At 40.8% G+C, this 26014-nt stretch overlaps 1 protein-coding gene across 1 annotated transcript in view; it reads left to right on the top strand.

Moving 5' to 3' along the window:
- Positions 1 to 26014, top strand: part of Gys2 (glycogen synthase 2) — a 34707-nt gene that overhangs the window by 2991 nt on the left and 5702 nt on the right. Inside the window, exons 2-12 of the mRNA XM_052721213.1 lie at positions 3133 to 3314; positions 5801 to 5992; positions 7679 to 7861; positions 11128 to 11272; positions 12367 to 12484; positions 12846 to 12966; positions 15549 to 15655; positions 16660 to 16719; positions 17154 to 17232; positions 18387 to 18500; positions 20736 to 20862. Coding sequence (XP_052577173.1) covers positions 3133 to 3314; positions 5801 to 5992; positions 7679 to 7861; positions 11128 to 11272; positions 12367 to 12484; positions 12846 to 12966; positions 15549 to 15655; positions 16660 to 16719; positions 17154 to 17232; positions 18387 to 18500; positions 20736 to 20862 — 1428 coding nt within the window. The remainder of the gene's footprint in view (positions 1 to 3132; positions 3315 to 5800; positions 5993 to 7678; positions 7862 to 11127; positions 11273 to 12366; positions 12485 to 12845; positions 12967 to 15548; positions 15656 to 16659; positions 16720 to 17153; positions 17233 to 18386; positions 18501 to 20735; positions 20863 to 26014) is intronic.

Here is a 26014-nt window from a genome sequence, read left to right as displayed (position 1 = left end):
TGTAGGTCACTGTACCATGTTCACAAAGGGTCCATGGAGGCCTGTAAATGGGGTTATGGATGGTTGTGGGTGCTGGGAAGTGAACAAGTGGTCTTATCCCCTGAGCCATCTCTCCAGCCCAACAAAAGACATTTGATGGGGGAAAAATAACTCTTCAGTGCCGGGATTTTCCAGTGAATGACACAAATGTGGGAAACATAGCATGTGAAGGAATCGCAGTTATCATATACTGTGCTTAGGCCTCAAAACAATTATTCCTACTTGTCCATGCTAGCCTCAAATGGTTGCTTTTTATTCATTCATCCATTTATTATTACAACTATCCAGCTACCGTTTAATAAAAAGCATCAAGTGTCTACTAGGTGTCAGGCAGTGGGAGAACGGACAGACAGCCTTGAACAATGCAGAATCTGTCCAGTCCTCTGAAGTGCACGGCCTTGCAGGAAGATGGTCACGACTGCATTTCGTCATCCAGTGTGATGGGTGTCAGGGCAGAAGAACAAGGTTGTGGACTGTACTGTGTGTTGGTGGTGAGGCTGGAATTCCCAGCCCACTCTAGAGTTAAGGGAAAGCTGTCTAGTGGAGAGACAGCCGTGCTGAGACCTTCGGGCTGAACCATTGGGGGGGGGGGGCAAAGACAAGTGAAGGAGGCAACAACTCAGAGGGAGTGTTGTATGTGAGAACCAGACTCCCCAAGACTCACGGTGTGCCGACCAAGATGCATAGTATGCCCTGTTTACAGACCTGAGGGAAAAAGCAGGAGTCTGTGGAGAGATGAGAGACTGGCCAGGACTAGACTGTGGAACTCCTGACAAATTATAACCTCATGGAGATAAACCTAAGATCCACCAATGATGGAAAATGTGCAATATTTGTCAACCTGAGTCTGGTCAGTTTTCCTCATGATAATCTCCAATTGTATCAGATTACATCATTTGTCCTTCACTTCTAATGCATTTTTTCATGAATTAAATTTGTTCTTTAACAATTCTGTACATGTATATTCTGTTTGCTCTCATCCACCTGTCATCTTCCCCTGTCCCTATAGGTCCCACATTCATGCCTTTTCTTGTTTTGCCACCACTGATTTTAACCAAGATTGTCTGTGGAAATGTCCACTGGGGACTGATGTGCTAGGTGTTTGGTACACAGCTGTAAGGGTTGATTTTTAAGACAGGCTCTCAGTGGCTGGATGAGGCTAGACTGTTTGGCTAGGGAGCCCAAAGCTTCTGCCTGTCCACCTCTCCTGTGAGGATCGTGAGTCTGTGCCAACACCCTGCATATTGGTGCAGGTGAGGACCTCATAATCACATAGCAAACTCTTTACCGACTGGCCTTCTCTGCAGTCTAATGTAAGACTTTTTCTGAGAAGAGGACCTGGTATTTTTTATCAGATTTCCAGATGGCTCAGAGATTGCTGTAGGAACAGCAGCTTATTTAAGAAATGTCTATTTAGGTCTGCTGCTCACCATATGGTGGTGATGATTCACTATTCAACTATATCAATTAAATTGACATTAAGTCTTTAGGAGACTAATAATCAGCAAACCGCATCTTGTACCCACCTCCACTCACTCCATCAACTGCTTCTTTTGCTGTTTGCTGTGAGTTTAGTTGTTTGCTGTGCTCTGAGGGTCTCACCCACAACATCCTTGTCTGTTCCACTGTTCTGAAGACTGTCCTCTGTGTTTCCTTCCAGTGGTTTCATATCTCAGTTTAAGTATTGAATTAATTTTGGATTGAGTTTTGTGGTGAATGGTCTAGTTCCATTGCTGTGCTCACAGACATCTAAATTTGCCAAAATCATTCACTGACATAACAGCCTTTTCCCATCATGTGTTCTTTACATCCTTGTCAGAGGATGTAGCTGTGTGGTTGGATTTCTAGGCTTGTTATTCTATTCCATTGTTGCCCCTGTCTTTTGTTTTATTTACTTATTTATTTTGTTTTACAAGACAACCACATGTGTGAACGTGTCTGTAGAGACTAGAAGAGACTGTCTGAGTCTCTAGGGCTGTAGTTACAGGTGATTGTGAGCAACTTGATGTGGGTGCTGGGAATCAAACTTGGGTCCTCTGGAAGAGCAGCCAGTGCTCTTAACTGTTGAGTTGTCTCTCCAGACCCTGGCTTTATTGTTTTTTCTCAAGTTTACTTTGGCTATTGAAGATCTTTGTACTTCCACATGAATTTTGGAATGGTGTTTTCTATTTCTGTGATAAATATGCACTTATGCACACATATATACATGCAATCATACACACACACATACACACATATATATATACTCACACACATATACACATACACATGTGCATACATTCTCACACATATACTCACACACATATACTCATACACATGCACACATACTTATACATTCACACTCCTCCACACAAACACAGAAGTTTAACCAGGGACAGGAAGATGGCTCAGGAGATAAATGTGCCTGCAACTAAACTCAGTGACCTGAGTTCAATCCTTGGGACCCACAAGGTAGAAGGAGAGAACCAACATATGCAAATTTTTCTCTGACCTTCGTACATACCCCCCTTGTACATAAAAATAATAATGTAATTAAAAATTTTTTAAGAAAACTAACTCCCAAATTATCTCATTTAGCTCCTGTTTTCCATGTGGGTTTCCGAGACCACAACATAAAACATTCCATCATCATATCTTCTGAAACCCAATGCTATTAATCTCTTCATGAAAGTGCTCATTTCCCCCTGTATCTATCTCCCCTCCATGACTTCTAAAGGCCTATCAATTCGTTGTTCCACGTGGGTCTTGAGTTATGATCTTTCTCTGCTGCCTGGAGGTTGTGGAGTCAGACTGAGTTGGAATCCCAACTCAACCAACTCCATGTGATGACAGACTCATCACAAAGTCTCTCTGTGCCTTGGTTTACTCATGTGTGAAATAAACACAGGGTTATCCCTATGGTGTTCTGTGAAGCCTATGAGAAACGCATCAAGTGACTTAGAATAGGCCCAGAATTGAACTCTTCAAAATATCTTAAATCTTGCTCTTTAAAAAAGTTAAGTGAAATGCTATTTTAAATAGTACAGTAATAAGTAGTAATTCATCTCTTGTATTACCAAGTGGAATAATAATGGAAAGTTTTCTCCTTCACAGTTGGGGGCATCTATACTGTGATTCAGACCAAGGCCAAAACAACAGCAGATGAATGGGGAGAAAATTACTTTCTAATAGGTCCGTATTTTGAGCATAATATGAAGACTCAAGTAGAAAAGTGTGAGCCCATCAATGATGCTGTCAGAAAAGCCATGGATGCCATGAATAAACATGGCTGCCAGGTAAAAGATTCTAATTGTCCTTTCCCTCTGCAACTCTCAGTGAACAGTTGTCAGGAAGCAGATCACACAAACCTTCCAGCAACTCACAAGAGAAGACCATCCACCTAGCTAGAGAAGAAGAGCAAGTTTACAAAAAAGACAACGGTTGTTCTTATACAGAGTGCATTTGAGGCACCTTGTGAAAGCTGAGATTCTCTAACAGGACAAGGAGTGGGAGCCCCAGGAAGATTGACAGTTGAGACAGTCTTAAAAAGTTGTACATAAACTGTGGCCGGAGTCACAGGCGTTGGTGACATTATTCAATAGCAGTTTACTGACTAAGAGTAAGCTTTGGCCCAAACTGTTTCTACAGTAGTTCCCTTTCTCTTGCTGCGATAGGACTGGGGATGTAGTTCAATGTTAGAGTACTTGGCTAGCATGCATAAGGCCATGGGGCCCTAGGTCAGAGCCTTACAACTGCTCAAAGCAAAATAATATATTTTGTTGCTGTGATACCCTGACAAGAAGGAAGTTGGGGAAGAAACATCTGTAATGCCAGTACCAGGGGATCCAATAGCCTTTTCTGACCTCCTTGAGAACCAGGCATACATACAGCACACAGACATACATTCAGGAGGAATTCCCAGACTAGCCACATGGTGGCGAACGCCTGTCCTTCCAGCACGTCATAGTCTAAAGTGGAAGGATCCCGGATTGGAAGCCAGACTGGATTACATAACAAGATGCTTCTCACATATGATATTAAACCCAGTATCTATGAACTCAGAGTTACAAGAAGGTAATAAGGGACAGAAAAGCAGAAATTACATGATCCAGACACCTGACTTTCAAATTACCTCACTTACTGAGAACAGAATTTGGAGATGACACACAGATGAATGGGCACTCCCTCCAGCTTCAAGCTCAAACATCAGATGCTATCACTGCTCTTTTGTGTGTAACTTGATGTGCCAATCACACTTTTTGTCATGGTGACAAGTACCCGAGAAACAATCCACAGGAGAAAATTATGCATTTGGGTTCACGATTTTAGTCTGTGCTTAGCTGGCTTTTGGGATTTAGTGAGACAGAATATCGTAGTGATGGGAATATGGGTTAGCAGTTGCTCAGCTCATAGTAGACACAAGCAACGAGGAACAAGGAAGGGCTACAGACAGACAAAATACCTTTCAAATGCCCCATATTCTTATAGCTACGTAGTTGTGAATTCATGAATGAATTCATCCATTGAGTCAGTTAGTACCTGTATGGTCCAAAAGCTAAAAGTTTTCTAAGATCTAAAACAAGAAACTTATGAAAACTTTACTATTTTTATGTAACCTAGCATTAGATAGCCAGAGTAATAAGACTAGAGACAGAAAGAAAGGGCATCTAAATTGAAAAGAAAAAGCCAAATTATCACTATTTTCAGATGTTATGGATCTTATATATAGAAAACTCAAAAAAAAAACCCACCAACTTCCAAAGACTTTTAACATATGAGCTTTTGTGGAATATTATTTTAACTAGGCAAGGATATGTTACATTAGTTTATGCTGCAGAATATTACTTTAATTGTGTAAAGGTGTGTTACATTTGTTTACACTGCATCTGTTTAATGATATAAGGATGTGTGTTTAATTATGTAAAGATGTGTCGCATCTGTTTCATTTTGCCTGCCTAAGGTACCTGATTGGTCTAATAAAGAGCTGAATGGCGAATAGCTAGGCAGAGAAAGGATAGGTAGGGCTAGCAGGCAGAGAGAATAAACAGGAGGAGAAATTTAGGCTTGAAAAGAAAAAAAAAGAGAAGGAAGATAGAATGAGGGACATACCTGGAGCAAGAAGTCAGGCAGACGCCAGTCAGCCAGACACCAGTCAGCCAGACATAGAGAAGCAGTGAAAGGAAGAGGTACAGAAGTAATGAGCCCTGAGGAAAAGTAGACAAAGAGAAACAGGTTAATTTAAATTAAAAGAGCTAGCCAGAAACATGCCTAAGCTAGACTGAGCATTCAAACTAATAATAAGTCTCTGTGTCATAATTTAGAAGCTGGTTGGTGGCACAAAAGAAAGAATCTAATACATGAGCTTTATCTTTGGGGAAACATTTCACATTAACACTTGGTCTGCCATTATTCTTTGTCTTAGTTTCTTTGTTGTGGCTGTGATAAAATTCTCTGACAAGAGTAAGGGAGAATGGACATATTTGATTTGCAATTATAGAGGGATATAGTCCATCAGGGCAGGGAAGATGTGGCAGCAGACAGGACAGGCTATAAAAATTCAAGGCCCTCCTTTAGTGAGGCTCCACCTCCTAAAAGTTCCACAACCTTCCCAAACAGTACAACCTGCTGGGGCCATGTGTTCAAACAAATGACCCTGTAGAGGACAGTTCACATTCAGATCACAACCCTCTCCAAATCATGTTTGCATCTTCTAAGCCCAAATACACATTCTTCTCTTATGCTGTACTTAAAAGACAATGGCCATGTCTTCTTTCCATATCAGGTGTATTTTGGAAGATGGCTGATAGAAGGGAGTCCCTACGTGGTGCTCTTTGACATAAGCTCTTCAGCATGGAACCTGGACAGGTGGAAGGGTGACTTCTGGGAAGCATGTGGTGTTGGCATCCCTCACCATGACCGAGAAGCCAACGACATGCTTATATTTGGGTCTTTAACTGCCTGGTTCTTAAAAGAGGTACAGTTTGCTGTATAATGATAGGACAGAGGGCAGCCTACTGAGGATCCAGCAATGACCTAAGAATTTGGAGATAATGCTTCTATTGATTGTCGTAATGCATTTCTAAAGGGGTTGAAAGGAAATACTTACCCATTCCTCAATTATGTGCCAACCTTTGCAACAGAGAAGTAATATTTATTACTATTTATCTCAGGTAATATTTAAATGAAATTGTGTATATAAAAATCTAGCTATATTGCCTGTGTATATAGATGATATGCAAACTATATGTATAAAAGAGATATGTCATGAAAAATACATATAAATTCTAGACATCAGGAAAGACTTGAAACATTCCATTTTGTCTATGTATGAGTGCAGGTGCACTTACAGTGACTTCTTGATAATTCCATTCACTAAGGGCTGAAGTGGCCTCAGCAGCTACCCAGGAGCCTTAGCAGCAGATTAATCCAGAGGTACACAGAGTAAGAACACTGGAAGCCAGCTTGTTAAATGAGCCCAGCCCCTATTCTCTTTCCTTCTCAAAGTACAGTAGTAGGATCTCTGTGCATGCCTCTCTTCGGATGGTTATACCTCATCTTCCAGGTGGTTATACCTAACACAAAAGTCAGATCATAAGGAAGGAGACCCCTAGTGAGGAGGGAAGCTATTGTGATGGTGCTCCCCTTAACAGATCTGTCTGATGATGTCCTATCCAATACTCACCAAGGGCTGACTGGAGAAGGTGGACAGGCAGCTTCTTAGTGGTAGTAGATGGGAAGACAAGTTAGTGATTTGGAAAAAGTCTGCCATAATGACAGATATGCAGTGCTGCGGCATCAGTAAGTGCCACCAACTCTTCCTCTACAGTCTTCCTACCTGAGCCATAACCCCAAGTTGGAGACCAGCCAACATTGTGTATGTGGTGTGCATGTGTTTGGTGTAGGGGTGTAGGGGTGTGTGTGTGTGTGTGTGTGTGTGTGTGTGTGTGTGTGTGTGTGCGCACGTGCATGTATTTGGTGTGGAGGGAATATTTATGTGTGTATATATGTGGTGTATGTGGTAAATATGTGTTTGGTGAAGGGTGTATTTATGTGGGAAGGTATGTGCGATGTGTGTGTGTGTTTGGTGTGGGGGAGTATTTGTGTGTTGTATTTGTTGGGTGTATGTGATGTGCACATGCTTACTGTGAAGGTATATTTGTGAGTGTTTACTGTGGTAGTGTGTTTGTGTGTGTGGTGTGCATGTGTTTGGAGAAATACTTACATGCAGAGATTTGATTTGTGTGTGGTATATTTTTTAAAGAAGCTCACATGAGCAGACTCTGGATTTCCTTGATTTCTTCAAAGGCATTACTTCTGTTATTGAGTTACTTACTCAATGAATATTACTATCTAGTGCATGTTTATTCATTATTAATAGTATAATTGATATTTATTATTTATTAATACTATTTGTACTTACTCTGTGGATACAAAAATAAATCTGACCCATTACTAAAAGGAAGGATTAAACATAAAAATGTATGGACTTGACCAACGAGTCAGTGAATCCTACTTCCTCTTGTTAAGTCCACATGCTTCTTGTTTAGACCCCTTTAAGAAGGATACAATAGATACACCTCACATCTGTCCTTCTGCTGTGGGCAACACTTGAGACCAAGCATCACCAATCACATTTCTAAAGGCTTTTCTCCTGATGCAGGTGACAGATCATGCAGACGGTAAACATGTCATTGCCCAATTCCATGAATGGCAGGCTGGAACTGGGCTAGTCCTTTCTCGTGCCAGGAAACTCCCCATCGCCACAATATTTACAACCCATGCCACACTACTTGGGCGGTATCTCTGTGCAGCAAATATTGACTTCTACAACCAGCTTGACAAGGTAATCCACCCACCAGCCCCACTTGTCCCTTTCTTTCAGCTCACTGAAGCCCAAGGATGAAAGATATTGATCTCCACATTTCAGCTAACAATCACATGGCAGCAATGCCCTTTCAGCTAATCAAAATTCATGGAGCAGTTTCTCCTGGGTGAGGGGGGTAGAGCGAGTTTAACTCTGCTCAGAGTGCAGTGGAGTAGAGAGCCTGAGTTATGCTCCCTCTCTGAAGACATAGATCCAGATGGGCATAATAGGAGGGAGACACTGTACTGCCAGGCATAAGATCTTGTTCCTTCCCAGATTCAAGGTCTGATGATTGGCAGGTAGATAACTGGGATCTTAGGTAAACCCCTAACCTGAGCCTTATCTCTTTATCCTCCACGTGTTTTATTTATTGGAAAACACTTCAGGCAAATGCCTCAGCATTTCTGAAATTCTGAAGTGCATAGGTGAGGTGCTTACAGGGCCAGTGAGCAGATGTCACCAGACATGGTGGTGGGCACCTGATGGCTTATGCTTGCTCATTTTACAGATTGCCCAATTCTGTGACCTCAGATCACTCAGTTTTTATCTTTCTTCAATTTTCAGTTAAATTGGCATGATAAAGGTATCTTCTCAATTTTAATTTTATTTATATGTCTGTGTGAGTGTATGCCACATGTGTGCAAGTGCCCTTGGAGGCCAAAAGAGGACATGAAATCATCTGGAGCTGGAGTTACACGTTGTGAACTGCTCAAGCGAGTAGCTGGGAATTGAACTCAGGTCCTCTGCAAGAGCAGCACATTCCTTTAACCATTGAGCTGTCTCTAAAGCCTCAAAGCATCTCTTATACTATAAAGTCAGAAAAATTATCAACAGCACACATTTGATGGCCATAAACTAAAACAATGTGTATTTGATATCTATTTTACTTATCAGTTTAGGGCTTAAAGGTTTGGTTTCACTGTTGGGAAAATTAGGAAAACTTGAGTTTTTAAAAACTTACACAGAATTAAAAGATCTGGGATCCTATGAATCAGAATGTGTGTATCCATGGGTGAACATTCGTGAATTATAATCAGTAGCCTGGGAAGTTGATGCTGCTGTCTGGAACACATTTGGAATGCAAGAAAGAGCCTTCTGAACACCTCCAACAGAGCAGACAGCGGTGCTAATGAGAACAGTCCTACAAAAAGGTCAGCCCAAGCTGAGACCCAGGCTTCCAATAAGTCAACAAGGGATTCAGAAAGTCAGGGGACCAAGGAGACCTGCAAACAATGTATGGTAACATTCAACTAATGAGGACAAACCAGGGACCTGTGGTGAGCGCTGCAGCAGTGTATGCTGAGAAGGTCAGGCCCGGATCTTACAGCGGCCCATAGAATCCTTCACCCCGGAGAGCTTTGTAGTCTTATAGATCAACAATCAATATGATCTAATCATGTATAATGAGTAGTCCTATTTAAGAACAAACACATTATAATACAGAGATAGATTACAAGTCTTTTGATTAAATAATTACAACATTATGCTTTCAAATGATGACTACATATCTCAAGTATGGTTAGATATACAATATGTGTTTCAAGCCCGTCATTCTAGTGAGTGGTTCTGCCAGCCACTAGTGGATAACGAGTAGTCAAAAATTAAACTTTAAGCTATATTCATAAACATGTTTTTTTTACAGCAGGAGATCCCAAGCTCACACTAGATTTAGATTTAGGCAATATGTACACATATCAAATTATACTTCTCAGATAAGACATTTAATAGAAATTGATCCTGGGCAAGTTTCCTGACCTCTGAAAGATTCAGTTTCCCCTTCTATATAATGAAGACAGAACACATGAGTTTTTTGAGGATTAAGTAGACAGTGAACAGCAGAGCTGAACACTGTGTTGGAGGCATCCCATGATGCTGTATATAAATTTATCTTATTTTAAGACAGTGCCAGTGTTGCAGGAAGATTTGTGAGAGATGATACAGAGTAAGGGAAATGGAAGAAGTCCCATTGTTTAAGGGTTCATTCACTGAGGATTTGGTTTCTGGGTTTTTTGTTTTGTTTTTAGCTAAAATATCCAGAATGCAAGTACAAAATCTTACAAAAATATTATATTAAAAATGATATCAAAAGTGACAGATGCACCCACAATCTAACATACTATCTATCTGAAGTGAAATTAACTTGGAGTATATAACCAAGAAAAAAGAATCGCTCAACTTTTCTCTCTCAGCAAATTAAATAGGATAATAATTATCCAAACTTTGAGTGTCAAGTTTAGTGTCAGCTTGGTTTCATTTTTAAAATTTATTTTATGAGTATAGGTGTTTTGCCTACATGTATCATGGGAGGCCAGTTGGGAGACCGGCTCCCACATTTTACCCCAGGGTACACTTGAGGAGTGAGGAATAAGAGATTTAGATAGAAGGATAGAGGGGAGAGAGACAGATAGAAACACAGGATAGCCTCGGGAGGGCCTGGATCCTTACCCACTGGTCCCTTCTGTCTCTTCTAAAGGGCTATTATTTATAGGAATGCCAAGGGGTAGAACAAAAGACCTCCCTCCTAGCTCAGCCAAGTATAGACCCTTCCAGTCACCTAGAAACCAGGCACATGGTCAAGCAATCCTCTAATGCAGCTCTGCTGGGTAAAGCAAGCTCAGATCTCACAAGGAAACCTTTGTGGACCTCCACAATGTATATCCATGCACCATGTGGGTGCCTAGTGCTTTCTGAAGCCAGAAGCGTGCATTAGGTCCCCTGGAACAGGAATTACAGATGGTTGTGGGTCGCCATGTGGGTGCTAGGAGTCAAACCTGGATCCTCTGCAAGAGCAGTCAATGCTCTTAGCCACTGAGCTGTTCTCCAGCCCCAGCACCCTGTTTTGGTTTTGTTTGTTTAACCTTTTTTTTTTTAATTTTATGGGCTCAGCACGCTTCTGCTGCATGACTCTGCTACACTGCTGTTTTTTATTTTATGATTCATTGTTTATGGTAAAATATGCAATCCTTGGAGGCTAGAATTATCTTTATACTTATAAACTGTGGAATAAGAACACATACAACAAAATGTCAAAATTTTATAGGGGATGAAATAGCAGTCTGGAAGACATGAAGCTATCAGTACTTTTAGAAATACCAATTTTGTACTTTGGCAAGTAGCTTGATACTAGTCCTTTGATGAAGTTATTATAACTTCAATCAGCTCTGAGGAAGAACCACTTAGGAACTAAGGATTTTGTTTTGCTTGTGGAGAGGATTGCGCAAGGAACGTGTGTTTGTCTTTCACAGTTCGACATAGACAAAGAGGCGGGGGAGAGACAGATTTATCACCGCTACTGCATGGAACGGGCCTCTGTGCACTGCGCGCATGTGTTCACCACGGTGTCAGAAATCACAGCCATCGAGGCAGAGCACATGCTGAAGCGGAAGCCTGGTAATTACGGAGCCTGGGTAGGCCGCCTCCGAACACCCGCAGCAGCCTTGCTTAATTAACTCTGAGACCTTGCCTGCAGTTCCTTTGCTCTCAGAGACCACTGGGTGTCTGGAGGAGAGTCTTCAATAAGTGAATACGTTTTGTCAAACAACAAAACAGGCGAAAAACCGACAAAGACAGAACAGTGGCAGCGTGGCAGGCTATGCTCTGTTCTTCCCAAATGTTCCCCTGGATTTGGGGTTCTCTCGGACTCCGTCTTAATTAGGGTTTCTATTGCTGATAAACAGCACGATCAAAAGCAACTTGGGGAGGAAAGGGTTTGTTTCAGCTTATCGCTGATCACAGTCTATCTATCATTAAGGGAAGTCAAGGCAGGAGCTGAGGCAGAAACAGGGAGGAACAGAAACCATGAAGGAACGCTGCTTGCTGGCTTGCTTTTCCTGGCTTGCTTTTCCTGGCTTGCTCAGTCTGCTTTCTGATACCACCCAGGACCATCTGCAGAGGTGGCACCGCCCAGAGTGGGCTGGGCCTTCTCACATCCATCACTGATCAAGAAAATGGACTGCAGGCTTGCCTTTAGACCCATCTCACAGAGGCATTTTCTCAATTACGATTCCCTCTTCCCAGATATGCTAGTAAATTGACAAAACCCAATCAGTGCAGACTCATTCTTACACTCGTGGTTCTCAGAGGAGCTCGGCCAGCAATGTCCTTATTTTTCTCCCGATCTTCCTGTTTCTCTCTGCCCACAGTGCCCCTCTCTGAGCTTGCACACATGCTTTGCTTTTTCCTGTTCTAAAGTGAAGTTTTCATTTGTGGGGCTGCCCTATCAAAGGGTTGCATGCTGCCGTTTTTTCTCCCACCTCCAAATACCTCGGAAAAGTCAACCACAGCGGCCACTTCCCTTTACCCACTGAGCCTCACGTGTTTTCCCTCTCACACTAACTCAAAATTGTCGTTTTAAGAAACGACCAAGTTCAGGGTTCTATCTCTCTGTCTGTCTGTCTATTACATCCCTCTGACATTAAAGGTGACAAAGAATGTGTATTACCTCTCAGAAACAAGCCCCTATTTTTTTTATTTTGCTTTTCCAGATGTAGTAACTCCCAATGGCTTGAATGTTAAGAAGTTTTCTGCAGTGCATGAATTTCAAAATCTCCATGCCATGTACAAGGCCAGAATCCAGGATTTTGTTCGAGGTCATTTCTATGGGTATGTTTTTCTTGATTTAAAAAAAAAGCCCGGGGGGCTGCAGAGATGGCTCAGTGTTTAAGAACACACGCTCCTCTTGCAGAAGACCAAAGTTGTGTTCCAAGCACCATATCAGATGGCTCATAACCACTTGTAACTCTAGCATGGGGAGGGGTTCTGACACCCTCATCTCGCTTTCAAGGGCATTTATAGGACACACACACACACACACACTCATACACACACAACTTTTTCAAGATGTTCCCACGCATTATAGCAAGTGCTTCTCTTTCTCCAGCCCCCTTCTGCTTGAATAGACTTCCTGCTGTAGAATTTGTTGCTCTTGTTTTATTTTATTAGAAATTGATTTATTTTGTTTCAGTCATTTGGATTTTGATCTTGAAAAGACTTTATTCCTCTTCATTGCTGGGAGGTATGAATTCTCAAACAAAGGGGCTGACATCTTCTTGGAATCCTTATCCAGGCTCAACTTCCTCCTAAGGGTAAGAAAGCTCTGGGCTGAGGCACAAGGCCTTTCTGCTGTGGGATGTGAAGAAGCTAGTTTTCAAGAGGAAATTTGACTTTGAAATCTTAAAATGATAACCTTGGGTAGATGAGATGGATCAGCCAGTGGAGGTACTGGCTACAGGTCTGATTTCCATGTCAGAACCTACATGATGGAAATAGGGAAAGACTCCAGAAACTGTGCAGCTGTACTCTTCACACACACACACACACACACACACACACACACACACACACACACACGCACGCACGCACGCACGCACGCACGTGCGTGAAAGACAGATACAGCAAAGTCAAGCAAACTGAAAGCCATATATCATTTATTAGAAACCAGATGTAAACCGTGGTGGCACACGCCTTTAATCCCAGAATTCAAGAGGCAGCAAGATCACTGAGTTTCAGGCCAGCTTGGTCTACAGAGTGAGTTCGAGGCCAGCTAGGGCTACACAAAGAAACCCTGTCCTGAAAAATAAAAAAAGAAAGAAAGAAAGAAACCAAACCAGATGTAGCCCATGAATGATGATACAATGTCCTGATGGTCACCCTTGGCATCACACCTAGCAATCCAAATCCAGACAGTTCTAGCTGTGGTCGCCCTCCTGCAAGTGAAATAGTCAAGTGTCCCAGCACTAGTCTTCCATAGAACAGGACAGATCTTAAAAACTCATTCCTCTGCCCCTTTATCATCTATACCAGCTCTCCAAGTTGACAGATCTCCAACTGTCCATCTCTGAAGTGTTCCATCACCTGGAAACATGAAGAGGGTTCTACTCCCCATAGTATATCACCTTTGCTCAGGATCAGGCCTTACAAAGAGGTTCCCTGTGAATTCAGCAGAGAAGCACAGGCAGGGGAGACGGCTATAGAAAATGGCTTCATGTCCTGTTAACTAAAGTGATTGGTTTATATTCCAATCCTATCACACTAAAATACAGAACAAATGACACAGTGTAAAAGTTGAGTGCTACTGAGACACAGAGACCTCAGGAGTCATGGAGATGATTCAGTGCTTGAATGCACATGCTTCTCTTTCAGAGCTGGGTTCCCAGCACTCACATAGCAGCTCACAGTCTCCTGTAACTCCAGTTCTGGGGCATTCAATGCCCTCTTCTGACCTCCTCAGGCTCCGTGCTCACATGCACACACCCACACATGTATACACTTAGTTTAAAACAAAAAAAGATACTGAGACAATCTAGATTTTCTTGAGTTCTGTGTTATTGTCTCCAAGTTTTTCTGGAATATAGTTCTTTTTTTCCTCTGTTAGCAAAAATATTATACCAAATATGCAGAAAGATTTCCCAAAACTGCAATATAAGAAAGTTATTAGTAATAATAATACCATCTGCAAAAATAGATTAAAGTGAAAACAATTATTCTGGTATTAATCTTTGTTCATATTTCCAGGAATATATCCATAAAGCATGCTTTGTAAATATGCTTATAACTGTATCAAACATGTTTTATGTTTAGGGTCATTATTAAAAAATCAATCCATACAGTCATCAAATATTCACTTTATTTGTAGATGTGAAGTAAATAAAAACCTACTGTTATTAAGTTAGAGAGAAAAGATAATTATAATACTTAGAGAAATTAAAATACACAATATGTAGCTTCTTTGATAGTGCATTGGCTGCCACCTGCAGTGAACTTCATGTCCCATGACTTTTGTAGATTTCCTGAATGGACTGTGAGGTTTCAGAGGGAAGAGGCCACACAATTGATGGAGAGATGTCCCAAACTCAGGACACAGTTCTATCGTTTAGATCATAAGGACATCCATGTGCTCATAGTTTTAACTTGAATTTAGGCTTTTACTCCAAAGCTGCTTGATATATGTCATTTCCCTGTGAGAGATGTGAGGCCTAAGGCATTTGTAGAAGAGAACAAGAAAACAGATTTCAGAGGTTTAAAAAAATCAGTTTAAATATTAGCTTTGTTCCTAATAGGCTATGGGCACTCAGATAAAATATTTTACATACCGTGCTTCCTTATCATCAGTAGAATGAAATGAATCACATGGACTGTGGATGGTGGTTATAAGGGTGGATGGAAGTCAATTGTGTATTTAAAGTGCCCCAGCACAGTATCTGCTACATCAAAAGTGCGAAGCACATGCTTGCTCTCTTCCTTTACATTTTGGCCTAAAAGTCAAAATGCATCATATGGACCATCTAGACATGTAACAGAAATGTAAAAAAAAAAAATCCATTTGTACAAATCAGTAAATTAGAAAGAGTTAGAAGAATAAGAAATAAATCCTCATTAAATTTTGAACTTTTAAAGAAGGAATTTTGATTTTTTTTTCTATCAAGTCCCATGTGTTCTTTAGCCACAGAAAAACACAATGACATGAGTAGCTATTATCTATGTTAATGGCCAATGGTGTGGAAATACTCATTGCTGACAAATCCTGATTGGAAGTCAGGTTTCACAGCTCAGCATTCTTTCTCTCCTGTGACACGTGAAAACACTGTTTTCCAGGCTTAAGGTCCCCGTGCCAGATGCTTTTTGGTCTTTGTTAGGTGACGCTACTGTGTTTTCTAACCCTTCTCAGATGCACAAGAGTAACGTCACTGTGGTGGTGTTTTTCATCATGCCTGCCAAGACAAACAATTTCAACGTGGAAACCCTGAAGGGCCAGGCGGTGCGGAAGCAGCTGTGGTAATCTCACGTTTGTCAGCCTGCTCAGACAACACGTGAAGGGAGTTTTGCCTAAGTGTGTGACCTCTGAGCTGTGTCCCCGAACTTTGATTCTTTGATGTGGCATAAATACTGTGTGGTTCTCTTCTTCTGGGGCTAACTGCTTCATTAGACTGTGCAATGCCTGTAACATGGTGGGCGGTACTCAAAAAACATCCAAACAAACAACCACAGAATGAGCGAGTATCCATACATGGGTTTTAAAGATGGATTGGATATATTTTACAGGGAAAAACTAAAGTGTATACCAAAGCAAGGAGTTGAATATAATGACTCCTTCTACACTCAGCCCAGATCAGTTATTGAATATTTATTTCACTAGCATGCTCTGTCTATACCTCCGTTCACTGACCCTCCCCACTCTCAACCATTCCCCAGTTACCTCAAGCAAAAAAGAATTCCAGCTTTCTGTGCTGTTCAAATGCCTTGTGGCCTTAGTCCTGGATTTTTTTCAACCAAGCTAAATTGACAGTGGGGAAATAATAGGATAGGGCATATTAAAAAATACTTGTAACTTCAAGGAACACTGATGAGACAACAGCACCTTCACAACAGATGATGTCTTAGTTACCTTTCTATTACTGTGACAAAACACCACAACCAAGGCAACTTATAAAGGAAAGTTTTAATTCAGCATTCACAAGTGCATTACAGTCCATGAACGTCATGGTGAGGAGCATGGCAGCAGGCAGGCATGGTGCTGGAGCAGTAGCTGAGAGCTTACATCTTGATCCACAAGCATGAGGCAGAGAGAGCTCACTCAAAATGCATGGGCATTTTGACACCTCAGAGCCCACCCCCAATGACATACCTCCTCTATCAAGGCCACACTTTCTAATCCTTCCCACCAGTTAGGGACTAAGCAAATATTTGAGCCTCTGAAAGCCATTCTCATTCAAATACCCAAAGATGACTATGAAAAGTTATGATTGCATCTGAATTAGAAATCTGTCTGTGTCAAACAGGGACACCGTGCATTCTATGAAGGAAAAGTTTGGAAAGAAACTCTACGATGGGTTATTGAGGTAAGTGCTTAGAACAGCTTACACACTAACATTTAGGTCTTTACCATTTACACATCACAATTTAGTCACTTTTCATGAATTTTGTCCCAACATAATGGAATTTGTAGCCTTTGCAGATGTTGTATGAGCACTAGCATTTTACCTTTCATTTGACAATATCAGTAAACAGCTTGCAAGTAGCAGACCATGTGTGCATATATGCACACAGGTTCTTATTCAGTGGGTACTCATTAATACATCAGTCTGAGACTGAAGGAGCTTTTGAGTTCAAATATATATTGACTTAATATAGTAAGTAAATAATAAATATTCATATATTAAATCTGTGTTAACATCTTAGTAAACAACAATATTACAATAAATGAACTAATGTCAATTAGAAAACATTTAACTAGTGCCAGCTGTTTTTATTTTTAACACTGTTTTCGTCACAGAGGAGAAATTCCTGACATGAATAGTATCTTGGATCGAGATGACATAACAATTATGAAGAGAGCCATTTTTTCAACTCAGGTAAGAAAAATTTAAAAGTACCTACCACCTCTCATGATCATTAAAATCAACCCAGGCAGTATTTTCTTCATTCATATGAAGGAATTTGCTAAATTAGGAAATTTCAAATCTGAGAGTTGGAAAAATATTCTCTTTTCATTCCATTTATGTTTGTGGTTGTGGAACAGGGCATGTGGGTTCATGTGGAAATTATGTTGAAGTCATGTGGAGGAGCATGTGGAAGTCATGTGGAACTTGTATGGAGGGGCATATGGAAGTCATGTGGAGGGGCATATGGAAGTCATGTGGAGGGGCATATGGAAGTCATGTGGAGGGGCATATGGAAGTCATGTGGAGGGGCATGTGGAAGTCATGTGAAAGTCAGAGGACTACTTGAAGGAGTTAGATTCTTTCCACAATGTGGGTCCCAGAGATGGAGCTCAGACTACCAAGCTTGGCAGCAAGAACCTTTAACCACTGAGCCATTTTACTCACCCAGAAACATACTCTTAAATAGTCACTTGAATGATTTTGTATGTGCTTTTATGAATCGTTTTTAAGGGTTTTTTTTTTTTTTTTTTTTTTTTTTTTTTTTTTTTTTTTTTTTTTAGAAATCTCACAAAGTCTGTCTTTCAACCCATTTACAGAATTCCTTTTGAACCAATATACTCAGCTGGAAAACTATGTTCATTATAACAAAAAACTTGTGAAAATCTCCAAAAGTGCAGGATCCCCACCATAGTAGAGAAAATGCCAAAGCTTCTCAGCTGAACAGAATTGTTATTTTAAAATGTAATATAGTGTACTAGACATGCATGGGCATCCTGTTAATAATGTGGTTTGCTAGACAGTTGCAGTGAATCAAGTTCATCTTGGATGAAGATCCCAAAGTTCCTGCACATTCTAGAAAAATACAGAAGCAGTTATGAAATCCAGGCCTTTCATACAGTAGCTGCATGAGGGGTGAGGGGAATGGAAGCTTTCTGTTCACGATCTGTGAAGAAAGTTCTGAAACTCTCTTCCCCTGCAATACACAAAGCTTAATCATCAAAACTAGCATCATCTTAGAGGGCTGAATACAGAGAGGGTGCATAAGATGTCAATGGCCTTTTGCAGAAATGAGTCATTTATTAATGCTTCTCACCACTGACATTTTCTTACCCCTGTTCCCTCAGAGACAGTCTTTGCCTCCTGTGACCACTCACAACATGATTGATGACTCCACGGATCCCATCCTCAGCACCATTAGACGGATTGGGCTTTTCAACAATCGTGCAGACAGAGTCAAGGTGAAAATAATTGGTTTGTTATAAACCGCTTCAAAATTGTACAGAATAAGCCAAGGCAAAGACTCAGTTGTTAAAAATGTTTGCCATGCAAGCATACCTGAGGTTACCCTCCAGCACCCTGGTACAAGCTGGGCATACGCTTATAAATCCAGTGCCCAGAAGCCAGCCTGGCCTAATTGGTGAGCTCGAGGCCAAAGAGAGACCCTGCCTCAAAAAGTAACATGGAAACAACTTAAAAACAGCACCCAAGGATGAGCTCTGGCCTCTACATACATGTGCACACAAATGCAGGAACATTAAGACACACATGCACCCACTAGAACTCATATCCCCATGCCCATATGCACATATACAAACAAAAGAATTACATAGACTATACTTTGGAGGGAATTTGTTACAAGCTCTTCATTGTTTTAACATCTTCTGGAAAAATATTTAAGAAATTCTAAAAAAAATGGATTCTGCTTCTTGTTTTAGGTAATTACTCTTAGATATTAGTTAACTCTGAGCTTTAATCCTAACATTTGTTTTAATCGCACAATGTTACCAGTAGGCACAAGGAAATTACCTACTTTTTAATGATCAAAATATATTCTAAAACTTACTTTAGGAAAGGACTCTGATAAGAGGTAGGTTTTTAAGTGGTTTTTACTTTTATGCATTTTATTTTAAAATTATATTTATTCATTTACTTATTTTGTGTTGGGGGTAGAGGATGAAAAGTGCCATGTCATTCATGAAAGGGTCAGAGGACAACTTGTGGGAGTCAGTTCTCTCCTTCCACCTTCGATTCCTGGGGATCAAACTCAGGCTTAGTGACACACACCTGTACCTGATGAGCACCTCACGGGGCCTGCAAGTGTGTTTATTATAACAAATTCTTTTCATATGGAGTGATGTTTTTATTATTGTTTTATGTGCATGGGTGTTTTGCCTACATGTATGGCTGTGCACCATGTGTATGCCTGGTACCCAAGAAGGCCAGAAGAGGGCATTAGATATTCCAACTGAAACTGCAGATGGTTATGGGTCACCATGTGGGTACTGAAATTCTAACCCCATTCCTCTGGTGGAGCAATTAGGGCTCTTAGCCATTGACCCACCTCTCCATGCCCCTATCTGGTTTCTGTGTAGGTTCTTCTGCACACTTGTGCAGCCAGGCATTTAGTATTCCTCCATCTTCCCAGTCCTGTGTATACACTCTAATAGGCTTTAGTTCTGGAGCCATTTTCCAATTTCATTTGCTGGGTGTCTCATCCAGACGCCACCTCCTTTCTGTAACACCCTCACTGGCACAAACCATTTGCTAGAACTGAGTCTCAGTTGGTATGTTGCTATCCCTCCAGATCTGTCCTTCATATTGGGGCTCATCTTGGCTTCATTCATTCTGAGTTTGGACAAGTGAATAATGATGTATATTTATCATTATAGTATGACATAGAAAGCCTTGCTATCCTAAACACTCTTTGTGCTCTGTATGTGCACCACTGAATAGTGGTTTGTTAACTCCTGTCAATTTCTTTTCCAGAATATCATATAGTTACGATATTTTACATATAAGTAGGTATTTATGATTTGATTTATTGGTTCTTGAACACCAGCACACCACTGCACACAGATATGTGTGGCATTTTTATTTGAGTCAAGTGTGATTTTTGAGCAGAGGCATGAATAGTACCTTTACAGGACACTCCAGTTGTTGTGTGGACTACAGAGCCTTGTGGAATAAACGCAAGTGTGGTAGGTGCTGACTGCCTCTAGGTGACAGGGGATAGCATGAACTAATCTGGACAGGACTGTTCTAATATCTTCCCTCCCCTGAGGTCTGTTTCCCTTAGATAACTCATGTGTAGGTCACAGGTGATCCATTCTCTCTTTCTTGCTCAAGTTGAGAACAAACTAATAAGACAGGGATTAGCAGTTGAGAGAACCAAATATAACTTTCAGTGGGGAACAAGGCTGGAGAAGGCTTGAGGGACTAGTTTAGTGTGAAAACAGAAAATGGACGTGCTAACTCTCTACCCTGTGACCCAAGATTTGGAGATAAGGGGCAAAGTTAAGCATGCAGAGCAGAGACTTTGAGCTACAGAGTGGAGGAAAGAAAAGGAGAGTCTAAGTTCTTTATAACTTATCTTTCCCTCTATCCCTGAGTATAAAACACATGGATCCTCCAGGATTGAAATAAAGTGTAGAGGGATTTTTTGTTTGTTTTATTTTCTTCATTTTCTCTTTTAGGTGATTTTACATCCAGAATTTCTGTCCTCCACCAGCCCCCTACTACCCATGGATTATGAAGAGTTTGTCAGGGGTTGTCACCTTGGGGTGTTTCCATCATACTATGAACCCTGGGGTTACACTCCAGGTATGTGATATGTGTAGATTACAGACAGATTCTGATTTGGTTGCAAGTTATTTCAAGTGTGTGTATGTAATGTTAAAGTTGATGGGAAATCTCTACTGAGGCTTGTTTTCTCAGTTCCTTTAAAAAATGATGTGGGTTGGATCTATTCAGGCATCAATTTTATGCTTTGCAGAGCCTAACCTGAGAATAGAGACAAAACCTATGTGACTGTGCTACAGTGGGGTTTGCTTCCTCCTGAGTGGGTCAAGCCCATTGCCTTATTGTATTCCAAAGAGGAAGATAATGTTTTATGAGGATTGTATTATACTCTTAGGTTATCTCTGTAGATCTCATTAATGTGAAATAGAAACTAAATAGTCAGAGCTAGTATGAAAATTGTTAGTCTTCCAATACAGTTCTTTAAAAGTTATTTCAGAAGGATGCAGTTAATTTTTTTAAAAATTTAATTGGATTTTGTAAAACAAAAGTTGGCTCTGAAACATGGGTAATATTAAGAAAGCTTGTGTTTAGTGATGGGTAAGGTATTGTAGCTAATGCCATCATATATTCAGAAACTCTGCCAACTCTGTTTATTTTTTTCAAATGGATAGTGAATTCTCAGATCCACTATTTATTATTTTCACTTCCCTAAGTGGTATGGTTACCAGTAGCAACAAGACTGATGAATTTGCATTTGTACTGAAGCATCTTATAAAAAGAGAAATGGGTTAGATGTGTAGCTCAGTGGTAGAACATGTGCTTAGAATATACAAGGCCATCCCTCCAGTTCCCAGCACCACTAACTAAATAATAAATAAAAAGCAAACAGTTTGCCTGCATTCCAGCATAAAGGATAGGAATAGCTTTCCTATGTCTTGTTGGTAATAAGAAATACTCTTCCTGATTTAGGTAAATTCCATTTATTTTAAAATGAAATGCTAATTTGTTGTTGTTGTTGTTGTTGTTGTTGACCTACAGCTCAAGGGACAGCAGAGACCAGGTAAAGAGGAAGTATTAGGTTGAATTATTAAAGAGAAGAACTTTCATAATGTCTATATATTAAAATTTTTTTCATGTGTACAGTTGTTTTGGCTACATGCATGTATGTGCATACCATATGTATGGAATGCCTTCAGGGGCCAGAAGAGGACATCAGATCTCCTGGAACTGGAGTCACAGATGATTGTGAGCCACGATGTGGGTGCTGGGAACTGAACCCAGGTCCTCTGTAATAGCAGCATGTGTTCTTAACCACTGAGCCATCTCTCCAGCCCATGTCTATATTTTCATTCTAGAATTTAAATACAGTATCTAGAATTCTATGAGGAGAGAATACTGTAGCTCTCGGAACATGAGCAGTATAAGGGCTCTGCAGCTATTACTGTTCTGATCTATTGTTTCAATTCCATCAAATTACGGCACAAGGATTCTACAGTATCGGAATAAGCAAACTGTAAAGGATTTGCTTTTTCATTTATCCTTTTTTTCTTCATTAGAATTTTCTCTTTTAGATGATTTTGCACCCAGAATTTCTACCTTCCACTCATGTAATTATTTAGCAGTAGAAAATTATTAAAACTTTAACAGGGGCCAGCCAGTGGTGGCACATGCCTTTAATCCCAGCACTCGGGAGGCAGAGGCAGGCCGATCTCTATGCGTTTGAAGCCAGCCTGAGCTACAGAGTGAGTTCCAGGAAAGGTTCTAAAGCTACATAGAGAAACCTTGTCTCAAAAAAACAAAAAAACAAACAAACAAAAAAACTTTAACAGACAAAATTTGACTACTTCTTGAAAGTTTGACATAAAATGCATATAAATAGTTCTTTCTCCCTTGTAGTTCTAAAACTTACTATTAGTGTCAATCCTGCATTTTTGAAAACAGTTTTCCTTCTTAGGAAATGTCCACAGAAAATGTCTCAATCACATATTTAATAAAGTATTAAACAAAACACACATTTTGCTGATGAGCAGAACACTTGTTATCCATCCCTGTTCCCAGTTTTCCTGTAGGAAGAACTAGTATGGACAGAAGAGGAAAAAACCAGATTCATGAATGACTGAGGGGACTGGGAAGATACTCCCATTAGTGTAAAGACTGTTAGAAGCCTAACAGCTGCCTTTCCACTGAATGGGTTTTTTTTTTTTAATTTTTGTTTTGTTTTTAATTTTTGTTGTTGTTTGGTTTTTTGAAACAGGGTTTCTCTGTGTAACAGCTCTGGCTGTCCTAGAACTCACTTTATAGACCAGACTGGCCTCGAACTCACAGAGATCCACCTGCCTCTGTCTTTCAAGTGCTGGGATTAAAGGTACATGCCACCATGGCTCAGCAAATCATCTTTTATTTAAGGCGTTTTACTTTTATTTTAAGTGTATGAGTGTTTTGCCTGCATGGGTACCTGTGCACCACAAGCATGCCATGCTCACAGAGGCCAGAGAGGCATTGGATCCCCTGGGACTGGAGTTACAGAGGATAGTGAGCCACCATGTGGGTGCTGAAAATCCAACCTGGGTCCTCTGCAAAAGCAGCCAGTGCTCTTAACTATGGAGTCATCTCTCCAGGCCCCAGAACTTCATTTTATAGGACCCCAAATCATATCGAAGATGTATCTAATGTTCTAAGATGAAGGACAAAGAAGTTATGAGATATGGATGGGGGAAGTTGTGGAAGTTGCGTTAACACAGCCAATGAGTTTTTCTGTACTTTTAAATTCACCAAAATAAGTATGTTAGATTTTTTTTTCTGTTGCTTTGATAAAATACCTTGACACACAAACATACAAATTAAAAACCTAAAACAACAACAAAAACAGCTTAAGGAAGAAGGTGTTTGGGGGGCTTATGGTTCCGGTGGCATATAGTCTATCACGACAGGAACATGGCAGCAGTCATTAAAGGCATGGAAGCAGGAGTAGAGGGATGTGTCTGAACTCAGGAAGAAGACAGTGAACAGGCAATGGAGAGAGACTGTCAAACCCCAAAGCTCTCCTCCAATAAGAGTCCACCTCCTAAAGGTTTCATTGCTTTCCCAGTTAGCACCACCAGCTGTCCAAACACACGAGTCTATGGGGCCACCTCATATTCAGACCACCAAAGACAGTTAGTTACCCTTTACATGGATACTGGAAGAAAAAACAAGCCTTCCTGTGGTAGAGATTTAGCCTTCTTGTATTACATAATCTCTAATTTGTTTTTATAACAATAATATGGTGCTGTTCTAACTATAGAAAGCATTCATTAAAGCCAAGTGGGCTGGTTAATTTTTTTTTTTCAGCTTGAAACAAGCTAGTTATTTGGGAAGAGGAAACCTTACTTGAGAGAATGTCTCCTCAGATTGGCTTGTAAGCAAATCTGTGTGGAATTTTCTTGCATAATGATAGATGTGGGGGGATCCAGCCCACTGTGGGTGGTGCACTCCTGGGCAGTTGGGCCAGGGTTGTATAAGAAAGAAAGCTGAGGAAGCCATGGGGAACAAGCCTGAAAGCAGTGTTGCTCCGTGGCCTCTGCATCAGCTCCTGCCTTCAGGTGCCTTCCTGAGTTTCTGCCTTGACTACCCTTCAGGATGGACTGTGAGATGTAAGGTGAAATAAACCCTTTCCTCCCCAAATTGCTTGTGGTCATGGTGTTTAGGACAACAATAGATAGCAAACTAAGACACCAACACTGAGCTTTTAGCAGATCTAAAAACCACTTATTTTATTAAATTCATTCAAGGGACATACATTGAGCTTTCTTGGTTTCCTGACTTTTCCTACAAAATACATTAGTGAATTATTTAGTGAGAATGAAACCCCATGACATTTTTGGCAAAATTTTATGTATATGTAGGTATATGAATTATTCCCAGGAGGAGTTCCAAAAATTGTATTAGATTTCAAAGCAGTTGGTAATTCCCATCCACACTCCTCCTGCCACCCCCCTAAAAGTCAGAAACACTGCCGTGTAGCTGAATAGCTAAGCCAAGAGGAAATACTCACAAGCAGAGGAGACAAAGCCGTGATCTAAGCTGAACTCCACCACAAGTAATGGAGCAACTTTTACACACATCTCCACTTTTACACACATCTCCACTCAAGAACCAAGAATATTGCCCTAGTCAAATACATGTATAATACTTGTTTAAATGCAGATGTTGGGATCAGGAGTTAAAGGGCTTGACATGTTGGCATGAGGACCAGCATTCAGATGCCCCAAACTCACCAAATGCCTCATGGGAGTGGCAATAAGCTTATAATTCCAGCCTCAGAGGAAATAGGAAGTGGGTCCCTGTAGCTGGAGTTTTTAAGTGCTGTGGATATCACTGTATAAATAAAACACTGTTTGGCCAGCAGCCAGGCAGGAAGTATAGGCGGGACAAGGAGAGAGGAGAATTCTGGGAAGTGGAAGGCTGAGTCAGAGAGACTCTGCCAGCCGCCACCATGAGAAGATGTTAAGATACCGGTAAGCCACAAGCCACATGGCAACTTATAGATTAATAGAAATGGGTTAATTTAAGATAGTAAGAACAGCAGCTAGAAGCCTGAGCCATTAGGCCAAACAATTTAAATAACTTAAGAGTCTGTGTGTTTATTTTATAAGTGGGCTGCAGGACTGCCTGGGCTTGGCAGGAGCTGGAGAGAAACTCTCCAGTTACAGGTCCCAGAGAAGCTGGCCAGCTCTACCAGTTCCGGGTTTCATTGAGAGACCTTGACTAAATGAATAAGGTGGAAGAGCAAAGAGCAATTGGGGAAATTTCCTTGACATCAGCCTTGGGCATCCACATGAATGTGCACACACAGGTTCACACACTCACAAACAAATGAACAAAGAAAAAAATGTAACTATCTTTGAAAGATATTTTCAGAGATAGCTCAGATATTTTGTGGGAAGCAAGTTTTATCAAAAGGTGAGGGAAGGCTGAAAGAGACCACGAATTCCCTGCACCCTTAAGAGAGTAGTAGGGATGTGTGCAGAGGAGATTCTAGTAGAGGAGAACTTGGCTGTGTCCAAGCACACACCATACTCCATAAATTTGCCAAGCAGAGTCACAAGCACAGAATGGAACAAAACTAAACCAGAAAACAGGCAGCTGGGCTCAGGCAGTAGAGAGCAGCAGGTCCCAGCAAGAACTCTAGGACTGGATGTCTCACTTCATGCCCAGCTCTCTCATGTCCCCCGATTCTATGAAGAGGCCAAGT

This window comes from Peromyscus californicus, unplaced genomic scaffold (genome assembly GCF_007827085.1).
Source record: "Peromyscus californicus insignis strain IS unplaced genomic scaffold, ASM782708v3 Scaffold_6__1_contigs__length_162567912, whole genome shotgun sequence".
NCBI lineage: Eukaryota > Metazoa > Chordata > Mammalia > Rodentia > Cricetidae > Peromyscus > Peromyscus californicus.
Note: the sequence above shows the minus strand (reverse complement) of the source record. Positions and strands in the feature narration are given on the sequence as shown.